This window comes from Myxocyprinus asiaticus, chromosome 21 (genome assembly GCF_019703515.2).
Source record: "Myxocyprinus asiaticus isolate MX2 ecotype Aquarium Trade chromosome 21, UBuf_Myxa_2, whole genome shotgun sequence".
NCBI lineage: Eukaryota > Metazoa > Chordata > Actinopteri > Cypriniformes > Catostomidae > Myxocyprinus > Myxocyprinus asiaticus.
This window is the reverse complement of record NC_059364.1, coordinates 7,583,357-7,602,795: the sequence shown is the minus strand read 5'-3', so window position 1 is coordinate 7,602,795 and position 19,439 is coordinate 7,583,357. Positions and strand designations below refer to the sequence as shown.

Sequence of the window (19,439 nt, the reverse complement as noted above, 5' to 3'; positions counted from 1 at the left end):
GTAAAAAAAGTTCTTGTATTAACCATTTATCATAAGTTCTTATATTAAACATTTGTAATTCTACTTTTTACATAATGCATATTTCAATAGCATTTTTCAAATAACATATTATGAGCAGTTAAAGTTAGATTAGCTAGTTAGTAAACAAATACAGTATTTTATCGTGGCACCAAATAGACACTTACAAACAAATTTGCATGAGGAGGAGACCATAACTGTCAGTTATTGTGTGTGTGTGTGTGTGTGTGTGTGTGTATAGGAGAGATCACCACCACTGCTCTTTTGGATCGGGAGATGAAGTCAGAGTATATTCTGATTGTACGGGCCGTGGATGGAGGGGTTGGGCCAATGCAGAAGACTGGCATCGCTACGGTAACTGCTGAGTCTTTGATCCAGTTCAGACAGACGTTTCTGCCTTTATCCCTGATAAACCCATCACTGCAGTCTCTCTCTCTCCTCTCTTGTTATCTCCCCACCATCCCACCCGCCCCCCCGCCGCCCCTCTTTTTATTGCTCAGAGTTTCAAATTTAAAATTTAAAGGGATAATCACCAATATTATAAATATTTACCATTTTAAATTGTAAAACAGATGGTTCTAGGTCTAAAATCTCATGAACTCCATACAAAGTCATTGTAAATTAGGCAAAATATACATGCCTGTGACAGTGCATCAGTTTAGTTCTATATTAATGTACCAAGTCTATATCTAGATGTCATCATCAACATTAAGTTTATTATTAATAATAAATGTAATTATTTATATAAAATCTGTGTCTTTTATGATCTGTTTCATCATTTTATAAAAGCAATAAGCCATTCAAAGGCCATGCTTTACAGTGATTTTACGCAAAGCGGATCACTGTATCACTGTAAACACTTGGCTTCTCTGGGCTTAAGGCACAGCAGGCCATTTATTGTAAAATTTAATTGTGAAATATAATGACAGTACAAATAAAAGATATGTATCTCTCCCTGCAGGTGAACATCACTATACTGGATATAAACGATAACGCCCCTTTGTGGCGAGATGAGCCATATCAAGCAAATGTTGTGGAGATGAGTCCTATCGATACTGACGTCATTTCTGTGAGTGCATTTACCTGACCTTAACCCCTGTTCTGACCCTATGAAATCAAAATCTTTATACACTTCTTAACGCTTTTGTGACCTAGACGACCTGAACTTTGACCTATACATAAAGATCTCTAATGGTGTATGTATAAATATGTATATTTCTGTTCCTGTCTAGCAAACTTACAGCTATAAATACTGTACATAAATATTAAATTCTTTTTTTAAAGGAATAGATCACACATAAATAAAAATTCTGTCATTATTTGCTCACCCTGATGTTGTTCCATACCGGTATGCTTTTTTCCATGGAAAACAAAAGGAGGATTATTTTAAGAATCTTCATGCAGCTCTTATCCATATAACGATTAACTGTTAAGCTTCTAAAAGGGGTGGGGTGGGAGGGGGGGTGGTGGGGGGGGGGGACATACAACATATAATAGTAGTCCATATGACGCATTCCCTATATCCCAAGTCTTCTGAAGCCATACCCACATTGTGTGAGGAACAGACCAAAATGTAGTTGTTATTACCTGAAAATCCCCTTTTCCTGCAGCTCTCAGTTCTCATTCTCCATTCAGCATATTTAATCTGGTTAGCCACATTTGGTTACAACATATTCGAGAACAAATGCTCTTTGGGATCCATGATGTCAAACCTGCATCACACTCCTAAAGATGGCATTTTAAAATTGAACACAAGTGCGAATGAGATTTGAGAGCTGTGGCAGAGGGGAAGATTATCAGTGAATAATGACATAGATTTATATCTTTTCTTCACACAAAGCTTTCGCACTGCTTCAGAAGACTTGGAATATAGCGTTTAAGCCATAAGGACTACATTTATGGTTCTTTTATTGTGTTGTTTTTGCCCTTTTTGGAACTTGACAGAAGTTGGTCTGGTTAGACTCTAGTGCCATCTACAAGATGTTTGTAAAAAGCAACATATTAAATGAAAAAATACAGAAATAAAAGAATTCTGAAGTAGAGTTCTGATCCTAAAGTCAGCAAGTAAACATAATTAGTGGTATTGATTTTATGAGTGATAATCCCCCCTGTACCCAGAGGAGGAAGTTTCCATCTCCTCTGCATCTAGAGAAAACCCTCTGTCCCTGCCTTTGATCGGCTAGTGTTTTGCAGCTGAATTCAAAGTGGGCACTCACCTCTGTGTCCTTGGACCATTTTACTGAGCTCTCTGTATGGTTATATTATTCTAGTGCATGAAATATGTGAAAAATCCCAGGTTTTTCCTCATTTGGTGAATTAAAAATTATTTTATGTTAATTTCAATCACACCATCTCCAGTCCCGGCCTTAGCCTTTGGTCATTGCACCATGTCTCACTGTAAGTTTTTAGTTTATTGCACCAAGATTGTTGTGTTTTTAAGATGCCTTGTCAAGTTAAAAGTGGTTAAGACACCCAGTGTAGCAAATTAATGTAAGTTTTAAAACAATGGATTAAAATGTTAATGTGCATATTAACACAGACGATTTGTTTCACTCTGCTGCATCTAACTGTTTTTATCCAGAAACGTGTCCTGCATGAACACCCCCTTATCTGTTCAACCCTTTTCCAAGACTTCTGCATCATTATTCGAATGAACTACCACTTTGTTGCACACTTTGGTCTCTATTTTCTTGAGTGCGCAAAGCGCAGCGCTATGCGCAACGACCGTGCACTACTTCAAATTCAGTTTTCGTAAGAGCGAAAAGAGCAAGTGGCTGTGGGTGGGAGTGTTTGCGCTGTCTGTGAATGTATGTACACAAACTGTGGGTGTATTGTATGTTAATGACGTGGCACAAAGTGCAATTTTCCTGAGAAATAGGTCATTGCGCTAAGACGTTTCAATACCACGTCTGTTTTCTGCGCAACGTCTAAATTCAGTTCCTGCATTTGCAGTTTGGAGATTCCACCAGCAGGTGGTAATAAGTTTCATGTCCAAACTCTGAAAATATAGTAAAAACATCAAATTATGTCCTTGATAATCATAGTTATAGCCCTTTTATAAAAGAGATTTGCATTAAACTATCTATAGGTCATGGTGTATTTTTCAGTTATTATTATCATGTTGTAGACTCTTTGTAATCTAATCTGTATTGGTATTTTTCCACCTGTTGTCATAGAATGATTTTTAAGGCACTGCAAAAGGGGCCGGTGGAAGAAGATGGAGAGGGTAAAATGTTTGGAATTGGTATGATTTTTTTGACCACTTCGTTATTTTGATTATATTTTCGTTTCGTTTTTAAGTATAATTGGAATGTAAAGAAAGTTTGGGTTTAATTTTTTAATGTTTCAATAAATGAATAAACATTTTCAAAATCGACCGGTAGAAGTGAAGTGCGTGAGGATACAATCATTGTTAATACTAGTCATGATTTGTGTGTCAGTAGATGAAAATGATTAATAATACTTACATTCTATATAATTTAACAGAGCGTACATCCAACAGGAAACACATTTTCCATGCGTATAAAAGGAGCGTGTCTCTTTCATAGAAAAGAACCTCATTTTCTATTCTTCTAATTCATTGCATGCAGTCCATTTACATTACCAACTTCTTATGAATGTGCTCTGTCTTTGTTTATAGTGCTGGTGATGGCAGGAAATGACATTTATAATAGGAAGCAGATGGTTTAATAACATGAAAAGTGCATGCTTGCACGAAAATACCAAAATATCATGGCCATGCCCATTAACTTTGCACTTATGACTTATGGCACAGCACTGCGCTTAGTTCTAGCACTCTTAAAATAGGGCCCTTAGTTGCCCATTACTGTAAAATCATTGATTTTAGATTTACCTGCCACAAAATGTCACATAACAAAAGCACCTTCCTGTCTAACTGGGCAGTTAAAGTTTTAGCCTGTTTCACAAATGCAGCCCTAATCCTGTGTTGCATTCCTAACCTAACAATGGTTTTCTATTGGTAAAAATGTGAATTTGAGAGGTGGATGTAATGTGCACCATTGAGAGCCTGAAGTGTTCAGGTTAAAGGTGATCTTTCCTCCAGAACCCCAGACAAAAACCCTCTGCTTGTTTAGATGTTTCATCCTGGCTTTGGCTGAGAGTATTTGCTAAATTTGCCCCTGATTGTCCATTAATTAACAAGCCAGTGCTGAACTTCATTAAGAGGTTCCGATGACTAATTAAAATGTAGCCTAGAGTCAAGCGCATACTTGATTACCCTTCTGGACACTGTGCAGGAGAGAGAGAGTGATGAAAAGAGCAAAGAAAGAAATGGATGGGTAATTTAAATCACAGAACTCCGGCTGTAAAAGTTTAATTTCTTTAAGCATGTGTTTTTCTCAAGCTCTGAGTTAAGTGATCTAGGATCAATCATTTAACTTTTTGGCCAGCAAACTGGCATACTGTGTTAAAATCATCTGTTTAAAGGAATAGCTTATCCGAAAAGGAAAATGTAATTATCATTTAACCATTTAATTTAATGTCACTCCAATCCTGTACGAGATGCTTTCTTTCATGGAACACAAAAGGAGATGTTTTAAAGACTCTCCCAGATGCTCTTTTCCATACAAAAAAGCATAAAGTGACCAGCGGCTGTCAAATTCCCAAATAAATTAATAAAATAGAAAACATAATTATCATAAAAATAGTTCACATCTCCTTTTGTGTTCCACAGAAGAAAGAAATTAATATGGGTTTGGAACAAAATGAGGGTGAGTAAATGATGACAGAATTTTTATTTTTAGGTGAACTATCACTTTAAATGGAATTGAACCTGGAACATTCATTTAACAGTGTCTGTAAACACACCTGTATGCTAAATGTCTGTGTGTATGTGAAAAATATCCTCCACAGAGTTCAAATCAATTAGATCAACTTTACATTACACCTGTGCTCTACATCATCCGTTTAAACACTCTCTAATCAATGGAGAACAGAGACGTCTAGTCCTTCGTATTTTAATAATTAAAGACCTACAGAACCTTTGTTCTCTAATGACCAATTAAGTGATTTCAGGGCTTCTCCTTCAGCACAGTGAATAATTGATTGAGAGTTTTAGACAGTCGGGCCACATGCATAAATCTCCCATCATGCTGTCTGTGGGGAGAGATTGGTGTGATTTAATTTCTGTCATGCCTTTGGACTCCGTGCTGGGGGAAAAGAACAAGCCTGGCCAAGGTGGTCTTCAGCTGGACTAGCTGGTTTCCCGGCCTATTAAAGTTGGTCATCAGCTGGTTTAGCTGGTCTCCGATCCTAGCCAAGGTGGTCTTCAGCTGGACTAGCTGGTTTCCCAGCCTATTAAAGTTGGTCATCAGCTGGTTTAGCTGGTCTCCGATCCTGGCCAAGGTGGTCTTCAGCTGTTCTCACTGGTCTCTCAGCCTATTAAAGCTGGTCTTCAGCTGTTCTCGCTTTTTCCCAGCCTATTAAAGCGGGTCTTCAGCTGGTCTAGCTCGTCTCCCAGCCTGGCCAGTGTGGGCTCTGAGCCTGGCCAAGGTTGTCTTCAGCTGATCTTGCTGGTCTCCCAGCCTGGCCAAGGTGGTCTTCAGCTGGTCTTGCTGGTCTCCAATCCTGGCCATTGTGGTCTTCAGCTGTTCTCACTGGTCTCCCAGCCTTTTAAAGCTGGTCTTCAAACTGGTCTCCCAGCCTGGCCATGGTGGTCTCTGAGCCTGGCCAATATGGTCTTCTGCTGGTCTAGCTGGTCTCCAAGCCTGGCAAAGATGGTCTTCAGCTGGTCTTGCTGGTCTTCCAGCCTATTAAAGCTGGTCTTCAGCTGGACTAGCTGGTCTCCCAGCCTGGTCAAGCTGGTCTTCAGGTTGTCTAGCTGGTCTCCCAACCTGGTCAAGCTGGTTTTAACCTGGTCTTGCTGGTCTCTCAGCCTTTTCAAACTAGTCTTCAACTGGTCTAGCTGGTCTCCCAGCCTGGCCAAGCTGGTCTTCAGCTGGACTTGCTGGTCTCTGAGCCTGGTCAAGGTGGACTTCAGCTGGCCTAGCTGGTCTTCCAGCCTGGTCAAGCTGGTCTTCAGGTGGTCTAGCTGGTCTCCCAGCCAAGCTGGTCTTCAACTTGACAAGTTGGTTGGCCAGCTGGTCTCTAAGTCTGATCAGGCGACAAGTACCTGATACCCCTCTAAAACCAGCACACAGGCTAGGCTGACAAGGCTTGGAGACCAGTTAAGACCTGTAAATCAGCTCAGTGGTGTTTCCTACTGAAAAAAAAGAAAAAAATGAAAGAAAAGTTTAACCAGTCTAAGAAGGTGGTTTGCTGGTCTTAGCTGGTATTTAACTGGTCTATCAGCCTGGCCAGGCTGGTTTTCAGCTAGGCTAGCTGGTCTCACAGCCAACCTACTATTTAGCTGGTTTAGTGGGTCGACCAGCTTACAAGTGCCCCAAACCCCCTTAAAACCAGCAAACAGACCAGCCTGTCCATGCTGGGAGACCAGCCAAGACGTTTTCTAAGACTAACTTGTTTTCAGGGATGTTGTGTCTCAGGACTTTTTTCACCTCCTTTTTTCACCCCTCTCTCTCTCTCTCTCTCTCTCTCTCTCACTCTCTCTCTCTCTCTCTATAGGTTTTAGCAGTGGACCCTGATTATGGTGATAATGGGACAGTGGTATACTCTATAAATCCAGAGAACCCGTTCTACACCATCAACCGCAGTACCGGTAAAATCCGCACCAGTGGGGCAGTCCTAGACAGAGAGAGTCGGGACACCAGAGCCGCACAACTTATGAGGACCATCGTCGTCTCTGCTACAGACCGTAAATTACTCTAACCTGTCCCATAATGCCTTGCTCATTCTCTGAGGTCATAACAAAGATGTAAAGTTTTACAGTCACCTGCACTCGCTCTCTTTATCTCTGGACTGGGTGTCTGTCTGTCTGTTTAGTCTGTCGTGTTTGGCCCAAACGACACACTATACACTATGCACTTTTAAAATATACTATGCACTCAGGCATGTAGTGTATGAATTTTCAAAGTGTAGTATCATCCCAAATGGAACACTTAACTCTTTTTTACTACATGGAAGCGTTCGCCGTTTAACAGCTGACGGAAGTGACGTTTCAAACCAAAACGTTATTTATTCAGTATAAAGTACGGTTAACAGTGCATAATGCATTTTTTTTTTTTTTTTTAAAGACTTAAAAAAAAATAACAGGTAGTATGCAGTATACAGTATATTGTGCAGTAAGCTAGTATTTGATTCCGAACATTGCCTTGTTTGTCCTTCTTTATAAAATCTGTTTTTGTCACTCTATTAGTCTGTTTTGAGCATTTGTCAGAGATGTTTTTGACAGTATAAACTGACATTTCAGTTTTAAGAATTCTTCCCCCTCAGTGGATACAATGACTAAAGTAAGCTCGTAAGTTCAAGATGCTGTGTGAGAGCATGTGTGCAAGGATTCATATCACAGTGCTGCCATCCTCAGGTGGGACTCCTCCACTGCGCTCTTCAGCAAGTGCAACAGTGTATGTGAACCTACTGGACCTCAATGACAATGATCCTGCCTTTCTCAACCTCCCATTTGTTGCTGAAGTACCGGAGGGGATTCCTATCGGTTCTTCTGTGTTCAGTGTAAGCATTTGATTGGTTGAGATCTTTACAGGGACTGAGATTATTCAGTTTTAGTACTGTGTGCTTTGTTGTGTTTTGCACATTTTGGGAAAAGTTATAGGTCATCTGAGTATTCCATGCATACAGAAAATTTGAATACTGTGTACTGTAGTATACATACTGCAAAAATAGTAGTATGTAGTGTTCTATTCCCACAATAGCCCTTGTAATAAAACTATCCTGTGCTCTGCTTCCCCCTGCTGTTTTACTCCCTCAGGTGCAAGTGCAGGACCCTGATGAGGGTAATAATGGGGCAGTTACCATGGCGCTTCAGGTAGGAATGCCACGCCTTGACTTCCGACTCAACACCACCACGGGAATCCTGGTTTCCACGTCAGTGCTGGACCGTGAGCAGATCGGGCATTATTATCTGAGGATCATTGCATATGATGCAGGACAGTTTCCACGAACATCCACCAGTACTCTCACAATCACAGGTACATAGCAGGGGAGCCAGTCTCTGTCTAGCTGTCAATACCTTGTGTTCAGATAAAAATAATAATAGGTTTTAAATCAAATAAAAAAAAAAATATTTTTAATTTCTTAAAATAATTTAATCGCCTTCATTCGTTCTAAATCTGTATGATTTTTTTCTTCTTCTGTGAAACACAAAATATATTAGGTAAAATGTTTGGAACTGACAACCTCAGTCAACATTCGTTTTCATTGTATGGAAGAAAAAAATGCAATTAAGGAGAATGGCGACTTAGACTAACATTCTGCCTTTGCAAATGAGAAAAACTATGTTTTTTCAAAATCAACTAGTCAGTGGGCTAACTGAATGACTAGTCAACTAATTGGTCTTAAGGAAGCCCTTTAATCCTTGAGCTGTGTTCATTTTGTGCTAACAAATTATGTGTTCACAGCCAAAAATGACTGGCCCACTAAGATTGTTTATAAATCTCTCATATTGCATATATTTTCACAAGATATTGCATTAGATCTTTTTGTCAACTTCTTTTTCAGTAATTATGACAGGTTTTGTACTGATTTGAACATACTTAAAAAATATATACACTGGCGGCCAAAAGTTTGGAATAATGTACAGATTTTGCTCTTATGGAAAGAAATTGGTACTTTTATTCACCAAAGTGGCATTCAACTGAACACAAAGTATAGTCAGGACATTAATAATGTGAAAAAAACAGCACCATCACTATTTGAAAAAAGTCATTTTTGATCAAATCTAGACAGGCCCCATTTCCAGCAGCCATCACTCCAACACCTTATCCTTGAGTAATCATGCTAAATTGCTAATTTTGCACTAGAAAATCACTTGCCATTATATCAAACACTGCTGAAAGCTATTTGGTTCATTAAATGAAGCTTAACATTGTCTTTGGGTTTGTTTTTGAGTTGCCACAGTGTGCAATAGACTGGCATGTCTTAAGGTCAATATTAGGACAAAAATGGCAACAAAAAAAAGAAACAGCTTTCTCTAGAAACTCGTCAATCAATCGTTGTTTTGAGGAATGAAGGCTATACAATGCTTGAAATTGCCAAAAAACTGAAGATTTCATACAAAGGTGTACACTACAGTCTTCAAAGACAAAGGACAACTGGCTCTAACAAGAACAGAAAGAGATGTGGAAGGCCAGATGTACAACTAAACAAGAGGATAAGTACATCAGAGTCTCTAGTTTGAGAAATAGATGCCTCACATGTCCTCAGCTGACAGCTTCATTGAATACTACCCGCTCAACACCAGTTTATGTACAACAGTAAAGAGAAGACTCAGGCCTTATGGGAAGAACTGCAAAGAAAAAGCCACTTTTGAAACAGAAAAACAAAAAGAAAAGGTTAGAGTGGGCAAAGAAACAGACATTGGACAACAGATGATTGGAAAAGAGTGTTATGGATCTTAACCACATTGAACTTTTGTGGGATCAGCTAGACTGTAATGTGCGTGAGAAGTGCCAGACAAGACAGCCACATCTATTGCAAGTGCTACAGGAAGCGTGGGGTGAAACGTCACCTGAGTATCTGGACAAACTGACAGCTAGAATGCCAAGGATCTGCAAAGCTGTAATTGATGCAAGTGGAGGATTTTTTGATGAGAACTCTTTGAAGTAGTTTAAGAAGTTCTGAAATTGTTTTTCAGATTGTAACAGTAATTTTTCACGTTATTAATGTCCTGACTATACATTGTGATCAGTTGAATGCCACTTTGGTGAATAAAAGTACCAATTTCTCTCCATAAGAGCAAAATCTATACATTATTCCAAACTTTTGGCGCAAGTGTATATTTTTATTGATAGAAGGATTTTATTGAACTGAGCTCATACCGAGCAAGTTGGGGGCACTCCCTGGGAAAACAAAACATATATAATAATTACATAATAATTAATAACCACTTGCTTGATCTGCCACTTGCTTGATCTTGGAAATAGGTATCATTTTAAAGCTTAGAATCTGGACATTACAATGCATATTGTTGATCCTACCAATTCTTAAATAATGCTTTTTAATTTGTTGACAAATTAAAGTTTTGTTAATGAGTTTTGTTCTCATCATTTGCAAATCTTTTTACCACAACAATTATATTCAGAGTTGGTAAAACCATAAAAAAAGATGAGATAGCCATGTGTTTTATATTGTTAGAAAGGTCTTAATTTGTAGAATGCAATGAGCAAATTTGTTTCACTCAGAGGCCAAACTGCAGTGAGTTTGAGTGTATGAAAATCCCAAATGCACAAATCAGTGTCTTTTTGTCACATTTTCCCTTTTACTTTCTGAAACATACATATAACATAGGCAATGAAGTATTGTAACTTACAGCAGACTATCTGAGCACATGTCCAAGGACTTTGTGTGTGCAAACACAACACATTCACATATGTGCTCAATTAAAAGATTGGGATGCTCCTGAACACTTTGTAAGTGCCTCACTTGCATTCAAAAATAGCATTTTAAAAGTTGAGCTGTATCTAACTGGACATGCCACATTAAAAACGCAACACTATACAGTACATTCTTGGATGACTGTTTGACCATCGTGACTAATCCCAACTTAATAACTGTTGCTCTGTCTGTCTCTCTTTGCAGTTTTGGATGTAAATGATGAGACACCCACCTTTTTTCCCACTGTTCATAACATATCGTTGGAGGAGAGTGTGCCACGTGATTATGTGGTGGTCAGACTCAACTGCTCTGATAATGATGCAGGTCTTAACGCAGAGCTGAGCTATTTCATCACAGGTCAGTTCAGAAGGTCACTTTAGTGGAGTAACACTGTGGGAATTACGTTGATACTACAAAATGTCCCATTTTCTACAGATGCGTGACTAAAGCTCTGTTCTGAAGCTTAGTGAGATGTCTGTCTACATAGGTAGCATTTTTAGGCAGCATAGATGCACTCAAGATGCAAAGGCTACCTTCTATTTGGCAAACTACTAAAAATAGCTTTCCAAACCAGTCACGTATGAGTTCCCTATCTGTCACTCACTCGACGTTGTGTCGATGTAGTGACACTAGGGGTCACTCTTGGGAGCCCAAGACACCTCTGGTCTTTGATAAATGGCCAATGAAAATTGGCGAGTGGTATATGAATACCACTCCCCCGGACATACGGGTATAAAAGGAGCTGGTATGCAACCACTCATTCAGATTTTCTCTTCGGAGCTGAACGGTTGATGTTTACTAAGCTGACTGTTCATTCACCTCTGCTGGATCTGACGGTGCATTTCAGCGGCTTCTCCCTCCTCTGCACTGGTGCAATGCAGAGAACGCCCCTTGGCGCTTCGGCAGAGAAAAGAGAGTATATTTTTCTTAAAGAGTATATTTCTCTAAAAGAGCGGCACACACAAAACGTCTTTTTAAAGATGCATCTTTTTAAAGATGCCTTTCCGTTTGTGTGTTATTCCTGGTTGTGGTCGTTTCCTCTCAACTTCGGACGGTCACGATCGCTGTCTTTCGTGTCTGGGTGCAACCCACGCAGAGACAGCGTTCATGGATGGATCATGTACTCACTGCGAGAACATGACCATGGCAACCCCAGCGGCTCCCCGCCTCGGTCCTTCTACCTATGGGTATGAGGCCAGCGCGGCTAGCACTGGGGGCGATTTGGGGACACCAATGGGACCACCTCCGCCAGGTATCCCCCCGCCGGACCTCCCATTCCCCAGCACGCTCATCTGCCCCGATTGGGCTTCCAGATGAGTCCGCCGGCTCGTCTCACAGCGAGTTCGACCTCTTGTTCGGAGCCCGCGAAGCTGATGAGCTCTCGAGCGCAGCATCGGAGAGCGGGCTCATCCAGTCGGACGCAGAAGCCTCAGCTGGGCTCCCCCCTTCGGGGACGATTGCCCAGTCACAGGCTGATTCGGAAATGACGGAGATGCTTTCCCGGGCGGCCACGAGCGTCGGGCTAGAGTGGAACCCTCTGCTCTCCCCTGAACCCTGGCAGCTTGATGATTGGTTCCTGGGCTCGCGGCGCCGCTCAAAGCAGCCACGCCCCTCTCCAGTCCCTTTCTTCCCGGAAGTGCATGAGGAGCTGACAAAATCATTGGAGGCACCTTTTACTCCCCGATCCCGATCTTTCAGCTCCCCCGCCCTTACTACACTCGATGGCGGGGCGACCAGGGGCTATTCGGCGATTCCCCCAGTGGATAAGGCACTCGCGGTGCACCTATTCCCGCAGAGCGCCGCCACCTGGCGTGGATGCCCAAAGCTCCCTTCCAAGGCCTGTAGGTTCACGTCATCCCTGACGGCCAAAGCCTACAGTGCCGCTGGACAAGCCACCTCCGCCCTGCACGCCATGGCTCTCCTGAAGGTCGAGCCAAGGCACTAAAAGAACTGCACGAGGGTAGTTCCACCCCTGATTTGATGCAGGAGCTGCGCTCGGCATCCGACCTTGCTCTCCAGGTGACGAAGGTCACGGCATGGTCTCTCGGTCGGGCGATGTGCACCTTAGTGGTTCAGGAATGCCACCTTTGGCTCAACCTGGTTGAGATGGGTGAGGCTGACAAGGCACGGTTCCTTGCTGCCCCTATCTCCTAGGTTGGCCTATATCCAGCACTCCGCCTGCTCGTCGCCAAGGGCGTCCCCCCCTGCGGTGACTGTACCAGCTCCGCCGCAGCCTGCCCCTTCGGCCCGGCCCCAGCGTGGAGCCCACTGCAGGAAGCAGACGCTACCCGGCTCACGGCCGGCTGCCAAGAACCCACGGAAGGCTTCGCAGTGCCCCTGAGACGGGTGACCCAGTGTCGACGAAACCCACCTTGGAGCTGGTAAACAGACCACTCCATCCCCCGGTGGAGGGCCGGGAGGAGAATCTTTTGTTGCTTTTTCATTTTATTTCGCCACATGCCCAAGTGGCTGTGGTACCCAACAGTTCAGCAAAAGAGCGGTTTCCTCATTCTCTGGGTCACATAACCGGTGTGCACGGCCGTCATTATGATCACCGTCCACCTTTTTATCCTTTCAGGGTTGGCGCACGAGCAGTGGTCTCCCCGCCCCTGCGTGCCCAGCTGTGGCACAAATCCGCCCCCAATGTGACAGTCTCCACAGGTCGCGAGGACAGGCCTCTTCCTTCCCCGTCCCAGGCTGTTCCAGGGGTGGTCACAAGGAACCAGGTACAGTAAGTGCTTCGATGTCCCTGGACTCAGCACGGCCACAACATGGTGTGGCACCTCGGGCTCCACCCCACCACGAGGCCCCACCTGCCGGTATGTCTGACGAGATTGTCCCTTTGGTCCCCCTCGCTCTGAGCTTGGATGCGTGACTTGCACTTTCCAATCCGTTGTGATGGCTGATCCGGACCGTCCGACTCGGCTACGTGATTCAGTTTGGCAGGCGTCCGCCCAGGTTCAGTGGTATCCACTTCACCTCAGTGAAGGATGAAAATGCTGCTACCTTGCGCACGGACATCGCTACCATCCTACAGAAGGATGTGATAGAACCTGTCCCTCCGGCCGAGATGAAGAAGGGGTTTTACAGCCCCTACTTCATTGTGCCAAAAAAAGGCGGTGGGTTGCGGCCAATCTTGGAACTGCGAGTACTGAACCGGGCTTTACACAGACTCCCATTCAAGATGCTGACGCAAAAATGCATTCTGGCGAGCGTCTGGCATCAAGATTGGTTCGCAGCGGTAGACCTGAAGGATGCGTACTTCCACGTATCGATTCTACCTCAACACAGACTCTTCCTGCGGTTTGCATTCGAGGGTTGGGCATATCAGTACAAGGTCCTCCCTTTCGGTCTGTCCTTGTCCCCTCACATCTTCACGAAGGTCGCAGAGGCAGCTCTTGCCCCGTTAAGGGAGGTTGGCATTTGCATTCTCAACTATCTCGACGATTGGCTAATCCTAGCTCACTCTCAGGATATGTTGTTTGCACACAGGGACCTGGTGCTCTCGCACCTCAGCCGGCTAGGGCTACGGGTCAACTGGGAAAAGAGCAAGCTCCTCCCGGTTCAGAGCATCTCTTTTCTCGGTTTGGAGTTGGACTCAGTCTCGTTGACAGCGTGCCTCATGAATGAGCGTGCACTGTCGGTGCTGACCTGTTTGAAGGCGTTCAAACAGAAAACAGCGGTTCCACTGAAACTCTTTCAGAGGCTCCTGGGGCATATGGCATCCTCAGCGGTGGCCACTCCACTCAGGTTGATGCATATGAGACCGCTTCAGCACTGGCTTCAGACTCGGGTCCCGAGATGGGCATGGCGCCGTGTGGTCATCACGCTGATCTGTCACTGCCTCTTCAACCCTTGGACCGACCTCACGTTTCTACGGGCAGGTGTTCCCCTAGAGCAGATCTCCAGGCACATTGTGGTCACGACAGACGCCTCCAAGATGGGCTGGGGCACAGTTTGCAATGGGCACGCAGCCGCCGGCTTATGGACGGGCCCGCGGCTGCATTGGCACATCAACTGCCTCAAGTTGCTGGCAATTCTGCTCACCCTGCGGAGGTTCCGGCCTTTGATCCAGGGCAAGCATGTGTTAGTTCGGACAGACAACATGGCTACGGTAGCATATGTCAACCTTCAAGGCGGTCTGCGCTCCTGTTGTATGTCACAACTCGCCCGCCGTCTCCTCCTCTGGAGTCAGCAGCACCTCAAGTCGCTGCGAACGACTCGCGTCCCGGGCGACTTCAACACTGCAGCAGATGCGCTGTCACGGCAGGTTACCCTCAGGGGAGAGTGGAGACTCTACCCTCAGGTGGTCCAGCTAATCTGGAGTTGATTCGGACAGGCACAGGTAGACCTGTTCGCCTCCCAATAATCCTCCCACTGCCCGCTATGGTATACCCTGACCGAGGCACCTCTCGGTATAGATGCACTGGCACACAGCTGGCCCTCTGGACTGCACAAATATGCATTTCCCCCAGTGAGCCTACTTGCACAGACCCTGTGCAAGGTCAGGGAGGACGTGGAGCAGGTCATCCTGGTAGCACCCTACTGGCCCACCCAGACGTGGTTCTCGGACCTCACGCTCCTCGTAACAGCAAACCCCCCCCCACCCCTGCCCCCAGCGAATTCCCCTGAGGAAGGACCTTCTTTCTCAGGGAAGGGGCACCATCTGGCACCCGTGACCAGACCTCTGGAATCTCCATGTCTGGCCCCTGGACGGGACGCAGAAGACCTAAGCGGTCTACCACCCATGGTGGTAGACACGATCCCTCAGGCTAGGGCCCCCTCTACGAGGTGCCTGTATGCCTTTAAGTGACACCACGACACAGTGGACGGTAAGTCCTTAGGGAAGCATGACCTGATCATCAGGTTCCTAAGAGGCACCAGGAGGCTGAATCCCTTCAGACCACGCCTAGTTCTCTCATGGGACCTCTCTGTAGTTCTTTAGGGTCTACAGAGAGCCCCCTTTGAGCCTTTGCAGTCAGCTGAGCTTAAGGCACTCTCCTTGAAGACTGCCCTCCTGACTGTGCTCACTTCCATCAAGAGGGTAGGAGACCTGCAAGCATTCCCTATCAGCGAAACGTGCCTGGAGTTCAGTCCGGGCTACTCTCACGTGATCCTGAGACCCCGACCGGGCTATGTGCCCAAGGTTCCCACGACCCCTTTTAGGGACCAGGTGGTGAACCTGCAAGCGCTGCCCCAGGAGGAGGCAGACCCAGCCCTGACATTGCTGTGTCCAGTGCGCGCTTTATGCATCTATTTGGATCGCACGCAGAGCTTTAGAGTCTCTAACCAGTTCATTGTCTGCTTTGGTGGACAGTGGAAAGGAAGCACTGTCTCCAAGCAGAGGATCACCCACTGGCTCATTGATGCCATAACTATGGCATATCACACCCAGGACGTGCCGCCCCCGGTAGGGCTATGAGCCCATTCTACCAGGGGTGTAGCGGCCTCCTGGGCCTTGACCAGGGGCACCTCTCTAACAGACATTTGCAGAGCAGCGGGCTGGGCAACACCAAACACCTTTGCGAGGTTCTACAACCTCCGGGTGGAACCGGTTTCATCCTGTGTAATGGCACGCACAAGCAGGTAAGTCCGGGACAGCTGGCCGGGTGTATCGCTTGCGCATAGTGCCTTTCACCTCCCCTGAGCTAAAGACGTGTGCCGTTAACTCCCAGTAGTGTTCACAAACTTTGTTCCCTGGTTGATTTCCTCCAAGCCCTGTGGCAGATGAGTTTTTGGAGAGACTCGCTGCCGGCCCAGTACATGTGCTAATTAAAGCCCTGTACTGGGGTAGGTGAACCCAAGTGATGGATACCTTCCGCCAATTCGTTTCCCTGTTGGCAAACTGCGTCTTCCTTGGGCAGAGGCCCCTCTGCCCCAGTTTCCGTGCTTGTAGAAACTCCTCCCCCGTAGGGTAGGATCTACCATGGGACTTCTTCACATGGCATACTTCCGACATAACTCAGCAAGACGATGTGACATATTTCCACTTAAACCCCCCCCTCCTCTCTGGGCAGGGTGCAGTCTCCGCGATGTCCTTCCCTTGGTTGGGAGACCCCCCCCGACTAGACCTGGTCCGCCCAGTTGGTTAATCCCCCTTTTTTGGGGAGTGGAAAAAAAAGGGGATAAGAGGCCACGACTGGACTAGCCCGTCTCTATCTTTTGGGTAGTCGACTTGTCCCAAAGGGCCGTTCGACACTCATAACAGTGTTTGGGGAGGTTACGTGTTGGCCTGGTGCGCTGGCTATGTGGCACACAGTGATCTGCCCATCACACACTGCCAGTTCATGTAACACAGTTCAGCCAGTTGCGGCATTTTGTATAGGGACCCCTAGTGTCACTACATCGACACAACGTAGAGTGGGTGACAGATAGGGAACGTCCTGGTTACTTGCGTAACCTCTGTTCCCTGATGGAGGGAATGAGACATCGTGTCCCTCCTGCCACAACACTGAACTACCCGCTGAAAAGGCCGGGACCTTGTCTCGGCTCCTCAGCATAAAACCTGAATGAGTGGTTGCATACCAGCTCCTTTTATATCCGTATGTCTGGGGGAGTGGTATGCAAATACCACTCGCCAATTTTCATTGGCCTTTTATCAAAGACCAGAGGTGTCTTGGGCTCCCAAAAGTGCCTCCTTGTGTCACTACATCGACACAATGCCTTGTTCCCTCCATCAGGGAACGGAGGTTACGCAAGTAACCAGGACGGTTCCATTTCACTTAGGATTCTTTCTCAGAAAGCAGATGCCCTTGTAGACAGTAGGCAGCAGACAGCTCACTAAGTGTGAGAAGAGAGCCATAATGTGTGATTTTTCTCAAAAAGTGTTTTGTGTCTCTATAGGAGGGAACCAGGATGGCAAGTTTAGCGTGGGTTTCCGGACTGGTGTGGTCCAGACTGTGGTAAGTCTGGACCGGGAGACTCAGTCCTCGTACAGGCTAGTGATTGAAGCGATTGGTGAGTTTCATATAGGTGTTTAAAAACAATTGGTATGTGTGTATGCATGCACATGTGGCATGATCTTTGCAGCTTCCTGCCAAAATGACACAGAGTTGAAAGCAGTGTTGTGGTTTCCTGTTTGAGTTATGCCTGTTTGATTTATGCAGTGAATAGTTATAAATACCAGTTCAATGATCTTCTTTGAAAATACAGTGCCCTATTCATCCACTTCATCACTGCTTTGATCTGATCATGGACTTTAAATATGGAGAAATTAAACAAATGTTTTGGAAAACATTTCTCAGAGTACATTCTCTGTAAAAAAAAAAATTCATCATTATCTTATTACATAGTCTTTGTTTCCGTCCATTTAAATTGTCATCATAATAAACTATTTTATGACTTTCAACTTGACTTTTGTTTTGACTTAAAAAATTAAAGCAGAAGTTAAACTTAATTTTTTATTTTAAGTGGTTTGAATTCTTATTACAGTGTAACCTCAGAGCAAAGTGTGCTGATATTGACAATGTACTGTATGAGGCACAAACAAACACACTCTTGCAAGTAATTTTAGATTGCCTAAAAGGAATATTTATTATTATTATTATAAATTTAATTTGATTGTAAAGATTAATTGTGTTACCCTGAAACATATGCGAAATATCAGAGTGATTTTAAAATTGTTATTTCCAGGCCTTGCTAAGTCATTTATATTCATGAAATCTTAAAAGTAATTTAAAATGCCATATTTCATATAAATGTTTCTAGGTACTCTCAACTTTAAAAGTTCCATCAGCTAGAAATTTCTCTTCTTGAGTGAAATCTCCATAAAATGATTTAAAAAATCCTTTTACAACAATCATGAATGACTGGAATAGTCATTGGCATTTATAAGTAAAAAGGTGTGGAAACCCTGAACTATATTTAATTTGTACTGATGGTAGCATTTCTTGGCCATATTACACAGACTGTTGTTGGTTTCTCATAGATAATGGTCCAGCTGGGGGCCGAAGAACAGGCACAGCTACAGTGTATGTGGAGGTGCTGGACGTCAATGATAACAGGCCCATATTTCTTCAGAACAGTTATGAGACCAGCGTCCTGGAGAACATACACGTAGGAACTAGTATATTACAGGTACACATTCTCATATTCACGATTCCTTTATAACTTTATATATGAAATTTATGCTCAGGTAAAGAAAAGCCTTTATTTAAGCAACAGAAATTTATCACAAAACTGTGTGCATAGAAATTACATCATTACCATGACTTTAATGTATCTTCTGTTATGTCACATTCCATTGTGCTGGTAACAACAGCAGTCTCTAGGCTGTCAACAGTTGTCTTTAAAGGGCAAGCATGACAATGTTTCAAGAGTTTTAGAAATGACAAAGTCAGCAGAATCGTTTCTACAATGCAGTTCCCTCTTTTTCAAGATGGTGAATTTACTGATGACTTAAAGGAATAGTTCACCCAAAAATAAAAATTCTCTCATCATTTACTCACCCTTAAAGCCACCCCAGATGCGTACAACTTTTTTCTTCTACAGAACATGAACTAAGTTCTTAAGAAGAATATTTCAGCTCTGTAGGTCCGTACAATGCAAGTGTTGACCAGACCTTTCATGCTCCAAAAATCACAAAGGCAGCATAAAAGTAAACCATATGACTCCAATGGTTAAATCCATGTCTTCAGAAGAGATAAAAACTGGGTGAAAAACTGAGCACTATTTAAGTCTTTTTCTCTTTTCTTTTTTATTTTTCTTTTCTTTTTAAAAAAAATAAAAATAAAAATACTATAGCTTCTCACCCAAAGTGATTGCATCACTTCAGAAGACATACACTATATTGCCAAAAGTATTTGCTCACCCATCCAAATAATTGAATTCAGGTGTTCCAATCACTTCCATGGCCACAGGTGTATAAAATGAAGCACCTAGGCATGCAGACTGCTTCTACAAACATTTGTGAAAGAATGGGCCGCTCTCAGGAGCTCAGTGAATTCCAGCGTGGT

General features: G+C 44.1%; 1 protein-coding gene across 1 annotated transcript in view; it reads left to right on the top strand.

Annotated features, from left to right (window-relative positions):
• cdh23 (cadherin-related 23) overlaps nucleotides 1-19,439 on the top strand; it is a 340,743-nt gene that overhangs the window by 236,439 nt on the left and 84,865 nt on the right. The window contains exons 20-27 of the mRNA XM_051648347.1: nucleotides 260-372; nucleotides 980-1,087; nucleotides 6,601-6,790; nucleotides 7,460-7,605; nucleotides 7,862-8,081; nucleotides 10,690-10,842; nucleotides 17,329-17,442; nucleotides 18,413-18,561. Of these exons, the coding sequence (XP_051504307.1) occupies nucleotides 260-372; nucleotides 980-1,087; nucleotides 6,601-6,790; nucleotides 7,460-7,605; nucleotides 7,862-8,081; nucleotides 10,690-10,842; nucleotides 17,329-17,442; nucleotides 18,413-18,561 (1,193 nt within the window). The remainder of the gene's footprint in view (nucleotides 1-259; nucleotides 373-979; nucleotides 1,088-6,600; nucleotides 6,791-7,459; nucleotides 7,606-7,861; nucleotides 8,082-10,689; nucleotides 10,843-17,328; nucleotides 17,443-18,412; nucleotides 18,562-19,439) is intronic.